At 51.6% G+C, this 7,711-nt stretch overlaps 1 protein-coding gene across 1 annotated transcript; it reads left to right on the top strand.

Moving 5' to 3' along the window:
- The first annotated feature begins 2,423 nt into the window (after window positions 1–2,423).
- LOC132083359 (peptidase inhibitor 16-like) lies at window positions 2,424–7,343 on the top strand. Its single transcript, XM_059488018.1, has 5 exons — window positions 2,424–2,646; window positions 3,950–4,162; window positions 4,883–4,992; window positions 5,271–5,359; window positions 6,374–7,343. The coding sequence occupies exons 1-5, from the start codon at window positions 2,494–2,496 to the stop codon at window positions 6,478–6,480; spliced, it is 672 nt and encodes a 223-aa protein (XP_059344001.1). The 5' UTR covers window positions 2,424–2,493; the 3' UTR covers window positions 6,481–7,343.
- The last annotated feature ends 368 nt before the right edge of the window (window positions 7,344–7,711 follow it).

Raw genomic sequence — 7,711 nt, 5'->3', positions numbered from 1 at the left:
GGGCCAATTCAACCTTTCCAAGGACCTACTTAGAGGAACCCCATGGGATAGGGCTCTAGAAGGAAAGGGGGCCTAAGAAAGCTGGTCAATATTCAAACATCCAACTCAAGACCAGTGTATCCCCATGATCCAGAAATCAAGCAAAGGGGGCAGGAGACCTGCATGGAAGAGCATGGAGTTTCTAGCAATTCTCAAATAGAAGAAAGACACTTATGGGATATTGAAAAAGGGACAGGCACATGAGAGATCTACAGGAACATCTTTGGGGTATGTAGGGATGCAACAAGGAAGGCCACAGTCCACTTGAAATTGAGTCTGGCAAGGGATATCAAGAACCACAAGAAGGGTTTCTCCAAGTCCATCAGCAGCAAAAGTAAGATTAAGGGAAATGTGGGGCTGCTGCTGAATCCACTGGGTGTCCTGGGCATGGAATATACAGAGAAGGTGAGATTTCTCAACACCTTCTTTGCCTCAGTCTTTACTGCTGAGAGCAGCCCTCAGGAATCCCAGATGTTGGAAGTAAGAGATGAAGGATGGAGAAAGGAAAACTTCCCCTTGGTCACAGAAAGTTGAGAGAGAGAGACAAACTTAACACCCATAAATCCATGGTGGGATGCACCCACAGGTGCTGAGGGAGCTGGCAGAAGTTGTTTACCCACTCTTCATCATCTTTAAAAAACCCTAGAGAATGAGAGAGGTTCCCAAAAACTGGAGAAAAGCCAGTGTTAAATCCTGTCTTCAGAAGGGGCAAGGAGGATCTGGGGAACTCCCAGCCAGTCAGCCTCACCTTCATCCCCAGAAACATGATGGAACAGCTCATTCTGAAGATCATCACAAACACCTGGAAGTAAAGGAGGTTATTGGAAGGGTCAGCATGGACTCACCCAGAGGAAATCCTGCTTGGCCAATCTGATGCCCTCTGTGATGGCATGGCAGGATGGGTTGATGAGAGGAGAGCAGTGGGTGGTGTCTTCCTTGACTTCAGCAGGATTTTGACACTGTGTCCTGTAACATCCCCATGGATAAGCTCAGGAAGTGTGAGTTGGATGAATGGACAATGAGGTGGATCAAGAACTGGCTCAATGGCTGAGCTCAGAGAGTTGTGAGCAGAGCAGAACCCCTGGAGGTCTGTAGTCAGTGGCATTCCCCAGGGATCAGTAATGGGTCCAGTCTTATCTAATTTGTTTATCAACAGCCTGGGTGAAGGGATGGAATGGACCCTGAACAGGTTTGGTGATGGCACAGAACTGGGGAGTGGCTGATCCACCTGAAGGCTGGGCTGCCCTTCAGAGGGACCTGGACAGGCTGCAGAGTGGGATGGAGAGAAACCTAATGAAGTTCAACAGGAGCAAGTGCAGGTCCTGCACCTGGGGAGGGATAACCCCAGGTACCAGCACAGGCTGGGGGTGACCTAGTGGAGAGCAGCTCTGCAGAGATCCATGAGTTGACCATGAGCCAGCAGTGTGCCCTGGGGCCAGGAGGGACAATGGGATCTATTGGGGAGCATTGGGAAGAGTGTGGTGAGCAGGTCAGGGAGGTGATCCTTACCCTCTGCTCTGCCCTGGGGAGGCCATGTCTGTGTTCACTTCTGATCTCAAGAAAGACAGGAGTTACTGGAGAGACTCCAATGGAGGCCATAAAGATGAAGGGACTGGAGCATCCGTCTGATGAGGAAAGACTGCTGGACCTGTTAGTCAGGAGAAGAGAAGACTGAGGGGGAATCTCATCAATCCGTATAAATATATCCAGGAGGTGTCAAAGGATGGTGTCAGACTCTTTAGTGATGCCCAGCAACAGGACAAGGAGCAATGGCCATAAGCTCAAAACACAAGAAGTTCCACCTCAAGACAAGTAAAAAAATCATTCCATGGAGGGTGGAAGAGCACTGAACAGATGCCCAGGGAGTTATGGAGTCTCTCACTCTGGAGATATCTCAAACTCACCAGGATATGTTCCTGTATCACCTGTCCCAGGTGATCTTGCAGAGGGGTTGGACTGGATGATTTGCAGAGGGCGCTTCCAACCTCAACTATTCTGTGATTTTGAGGAAAAGGACAGAAGGTAAACAAGGGGACCCATAACTGAGGGTTCAGGGGTTGGCTGAGGTTTGGAGCAGCAGAGGGGTTGGACTGGATGATTTCCAGAGGGCGCTTCCAACCTCAGCTATTCTTTGATTTTGAGGAAAAAGACAGGAAGTGAACAAGGGGACCCATAATGGAGGTCTCAGGGGATGGCTGAGGTTTGGATGAACAATGCCAGTCCAGGGACTGGGATTCAGGCATGGACAGTGACCCTGCGTGTTGGCACCAGTCCCAGTGCAGCCTCTCCATCAAGGCCGATATGTGACACGGGTGTGTCCCATGGGGCTCCAAAACTCTAATAAATACATTTCCTCCCCAATCTTCAAGCTGTTGGGTGTTCCTGGCTCTTGGGAGGTGCTTTAAATCCGACTGCCAGAGCCGTGGGCTGCTGAGAGCAGAAGCTGCCTGCACAATGCTGAGCTCAGGTCTTCCTCCCGTTCTCCTGGTGCTCTCAGTGCTGGAGCTGAGCTGGTGCCTGAGTGATGAAGAAAAGAAGATCATCGTGGATGAGCATAATAAATATCGCTCCCAGGTCTCTCCTCCTGCCCAGGCTATGATGAAGATGGTAAGTGGCTTTTATTAGAGAGGAATATTGGGGTGTTTGTGTGGTCCAAGGCTTGATCTTAATGCAAGGAGGGGTCAGGGAGTTCCTTAGGGGAGGCAGAGCAATTCTCCTGTAGGGTTACAAGCAGGTGTTAATGGAGGGGTTTCCAAAGCTGCCTCTAAAGAGAAGAGTTTCCTTTACCTTTGGAGTTGTCTTTGATCATTTTCTGGAAGTTCCTAAGCGTGATGTGAGTCCCCAGATGCTCTTCCATGAGAGTGGTGCAGCTCTCACTCACAGGCGTGCCTGCTGGAGCTCCCTGTGATGGCAGGAAGGGCAGGTGAGACCCTGCCATGAGCAGGTGCCATGACCTGGAGACTTGGCCATGGTTTTCCATGGCCACACACCTCACACCAAAGAGGTGAAAAGAGGGAATCCTGCTGTGTGGGACATCACACACTGCTCTGTATTTGCATCAACTTCAAACATGTTCGTCAAATCTGTCAGTTATTTGGGCCCATCATGCTCCTACTCCTCTGCATGCCTTGTGCAGGGCTGCCTTGGATGTGAGGGATCCCCTGTTTTGCTTGAGGAAATCAAGTCAGGTCCCACATCACATGTGGCTGCAGCAGGAGCAAAACTGAGCTCTGGAGCTGGTGCTTTTTGTCTTGCTCAGACTCTTGATTTTATTAGAACTTGGCTATGAAGTTTTATCTTGCACCACATGTGATTTGTCCTCATTGTTTGCAAATTATGGGGAGGAGGAGGACAAGTGTTTATCCTGGAAAGTTGGAGCCCTTTCCTTCTTGGGTCACTGTGTTTGGAGGACACCTCCCTGCCTGGCCCAGAAGTTGCCCAGAATGAGTAAAACCTTTGTGGGCTGATAAATGGGAGTTTAACAACCAAACAAAGCCAAAAATTCAGGGAGAGGAGACCTAACAGTGACTGCAGAATCAAAGGAGACAGAGCCAGAACCCTCAGCACTGTGATGGTTTCTCCACACTGAGTTGAGGATGCTCCATGATAGTGTCAGATGAATTAGGAGAGGTTGTGAGAGTTGTGCTGGTGCCCTGACCTTCTCCTGTTTGAAGAGATGCAGAGAAGTACATCTAGGCCCAGAATGGAGGCCCAGGCAGGTTAAACCAAGGCTTGTGCTGGACAGACCATGGAACTCCCCTCTCCTGAGGGTTGTGCTGGGCAGGGGTTTGAATTTTCTTCATGAATGGGGAAACTTTGGCCAGACAGCGCAGGGGTCCTTGGTGGGTGCCTTGTTCCTGTTGGAGAGCCCAGTGTCCCTCCCTGTGTGCTGACTCCGAGCTCCTTTCAGACCTGGGACCCCGACCTGGAGGTTGATGCTCAAAAGTATGCAGAGAAATGCATCAGGGCCCAGAATGGGGGCCCAGGCAGGTTAAACTTCTTTGCTACACCTTCAGCCCTGGATGTAAAATTGGCCATTGAAGAATGGAACAGGGAGAGGAAATTCTTCAACCCGAAAACATCCGAGTGTGTCCCCGTGCATTCGTGTGACAACTATGTCCAGGTACCAGGGGTGGAGGGGCTGTTGGGGTGGAGCACTGCCCCAGCTCCTCCCAAAATCTTTGCAAAAGGACAGGGAACCAGGTGGGATTCACAATGATGGAGGCAGACCTGGGCATGGTGTCAGTCATGAGTGGCCTTTTGGAGAAGAACTTTTTTGAGACAAGCTCTGCAGCCCTTTTGTTTGGCTGCTCAGCAGTGCCAGCTCAGTGCCAACTTATCTTGGGTAGAAGGATGAGATCTGAGTGTTTCTTCACAGCTTGAGTGGGAGCAAGGAGGAGAAGCGATGGTGGTGGTAAGTGGATGGATGGATGGATGGATGGATATGGATGGATGGATGGATGGATGGATGGATGGATATGGATGGATGGATGGATGGATGGATGGATGGATGGATGGATGGATGGATGGATATGGATGGATGGAGATGGATGGATGGATGGATGGATGGATGGATGGATGGATGGATGGATGGATGGTTCCAACACCAAAGCAGAGGTGGTGATGCTCTGCCTGGGTAGACTGTATGGTAGGAAAGCTGTGGCACTGGGATGTATGGCCTTGGGAAGGTGGTTCAGACAGGGGGAAGGGGGAAGATCCTGAATGCTAAAGTAACGTGGGCATGGGGATCTGGGGCACATGCTGGGAGATGAGGAAGATATTGGAGCAGCCTTTAAGGCCAGGGGAGAGACTGCCTCACCTTCAACCCTGGTCTTTGCCTTAGATGATCTGGGCAACAACAACTCGTGTTGGCTGTGGGAGCCATTATTGTGCAAAGATCAAGGGAATGGAAGCAGAGAACATGCACCTGCTTGTCTGCAACTATTATCCCCCGTAAGTCCCAGGCTGCAGTGTCCATCCCCTGCTCTGTTCTGAGGGGGGTCAGGGATCTGCTCATCCCCCAGAGTTGTCTGCCCTGGCTTTATCTGCCTTGGGGTCAGGCTGGTGAGTAAACAGCCCTGACAGGCCGTGGCAGGAGACCAAGACCTGTTTTCTACATTAATCCCAAGTTTTGCCTTGGCTGGGATATCCCAGCTGAATCAGCCCCCTCTCTGGGATAGGTGTTTCCCCTTTCCTCATGTCTCCTTTATCTTTGCATTTTCTGCTTCCAGGAGTAATATAACAGAAAAAAAGGCCTACTGGGAAGGACCCTCGTGTAAAATGTGTCCCAGGGGCACAGTCTGTGTGAACAACCTGTGTGGTGAGTGAGCAGAGCCATGCATGGCCCTGGGGGGGATGTTGGGACTGAGACCCCGGGCTGGTCTGAGCTCTGAACCCTCCCAGAGCTGTCAGGAAGCTCCTGAACTGCAGTTCCAGGGCTGGACCATGAGACATCAGGAGCAATTGCTGCTCCAAACAGAGGCCAACTGCCTTAAAATGAGGAGGGTTGGTCAAGGGCCTTGTACCCCATTAGGGAGCATTTTTTTGCCCCTTGTGGGGCAGGAGGTTGTGAGGGACATGAGATGTCACCAGTTTGGGAACCCCACAGTGGGGGATGGCCCCAACAAGAGGGTTTGGCTGCTGTTTCAGCCCCTCATTGGTTTCTGCTGGTCCTGCTCAGTGCAGGGGATCCATTGAGGTGAGCCAGCCCTAATCCCTGGCACTTTTCATTTCTGCATCTTCTTCACCCACCCTAACAGCCCTGCCAAAACTCACAGCCACAGCCAAACCAGAGCCCACAGCATCAGAGGCCACCATAACCACAGCCAAGCCACCATCCAAAAGCTCACTTCCAACCACAATCACAGCCAAGCCACCCCCCACAGCCACACTGCCAAACACAGCCAAGCCCAAACCCCCAAAACTCTCACCCATCACAAGAGCCAAACCAAAACCTGCCATCACTCTCCCAACAACAACCCCAGCCAGGCCAAAACCCTCAACACCAAAACCTACCACAACTCTGGCTAAGCCAAAATCCACCACAACTCTGGCTAAGCCAATATCTGCTGCTACAACACCAGCATGTGCCACAAGGGCAAAGACACAACTGAAAACTGCCACAACCACAAAGCCAAAGCACAAAGACCTGATCCTGTTGAACCAGGATCATTCTTTCCTCTGAGCCCAAGTTAGACCCATCTCCAGAGGTTGAGGCAGGCAATGGAGAGCTTCTTAGCTCCCTCACTAAAGAGGATCTTCTACTCTAATTTCATCTTGTCTTCTTTTCCTTCCATATCTGCCCTGGACACAACAAAACCGGGAACAAACTCAGACCGGACAAGTGTGGATCAGCCCAAAGGAGGAGCCCCCAGTACCTGCCTGGGCCTTTCACTCTTCCTCCTCCTCCCCAGTGCCATCCTGGTGGGCCTTCTGCTCTGAAGGGTCTTCCTCAGCTCTCCCTGCACCCTCACCAAGGCTTTTGTCAGCGCTGGTTGTTCCACAGCCCTGGCAGGCTCAGGAGCTCCTTGGACAATTCCTGTGCTCCCTCCTTGTGCTGCCTGCTCTGCTGCAGCCCCAGAGAGCCAAGGGCAGCTGATGCTGGGGGAGCTTTGTCCCCTTCCTGAGGAGACCTGAGGGCAGGAGGGTGTTTGCCATAACGCTGGTGACCTTGGATGCTTCTCCTTTTTCCTGGCTTCTGTTCCATTTCCAGGCTGGAAGTGTTGAGCTCCCCCACTTACCCACAAACCCATATGGCTGACCCTGGGGACAGCAGGGTGACTTGGGGACAGTGAGACATGGTGGTTGCATAGGTCTTTGTCAGGAGGAGTTTCCCACATAAAGGCTCTTTTCCCTCCCAGTGTGTTTCTTTCAGTTTTGGACATATTTTATCTCTTTTCTATCTTATCCAATTAGAATGGCTATTTGAGGATTTCTGTTTCCTCCTGGTTCTGGTGGAGCTCTGGCCAGTACTGCCCAGCTGTTCTCCCCTTTCCTCCTCCCACTCTGCAGCCCTTGCCTCCTCCCTCTCTCCTCCTCCCTCTCTCTTGCTCTCTGGCACATATCCCATTCCTCAGTCACTCCAATGCCACAGATTTATTTTTCACGTGTCCCTGCACCTGTGTGCACACACAGAAGAGAAACCTTCAGAGCTGAGAGAAGCCACCAGCTCCTTCATGTAGCTTTTTCCTGCATGGCTTCATTGCATCATTTCAGTGTATTTGAATTTAAATACAGACCCTGCTTGATGTGTAACTTGTGTGTGTCTGGTCAGGGAGAACAAATCCCCACGTGTGTTGGTACAATCTGAGCTCCAGAGGTACAATTGATGCTGTTAGAGGTTATTGGTGGCTCTGCTGCCCAGCAGCCCCAGCAGTGCAGCCTAGGAGCCCAGCTGGCTGCAGGATGCTCTGAGCTCCCAGCCCGGCCCAGCCCAGCCAGGAGGTGACCAGCAGATGGCACTGGGACAGGCACCGCTGAGAACTGGGCACCTCTACTCGCCCCCACACCCTGCCCACAGCTCTGAGCTTCATTTCACTGCCAGCCTCAGGTGTGGTTAAGAATCAGATTAGAAATAACCTCATGCCCAGGTGCTGTGGATGCTTCTTGTCTCCTGCTGTCCAGCTGCCTTGGGGGAGAAATCCATCCCTGCCCTGTGGACAGATAAAAACAC

This window comes from Ammospiza nelsoni, chromosome 23, assembly GCF_027579445.1.
Source record: "Ammospiza nelsoni isolate bAmmNel1 chromosome 23, bAmmNel1.pri, whole genome shotgun sequence".
Lineage (NCBI taxonomy): Eukaryota > Metazoa > Chordata > Aves > Passeriformes > Passerellidae > Ammospiza > Ammospiza nelsoni.
This window is presented reverse-complemented; position numbering and strand designations above follow the sequence as displayed.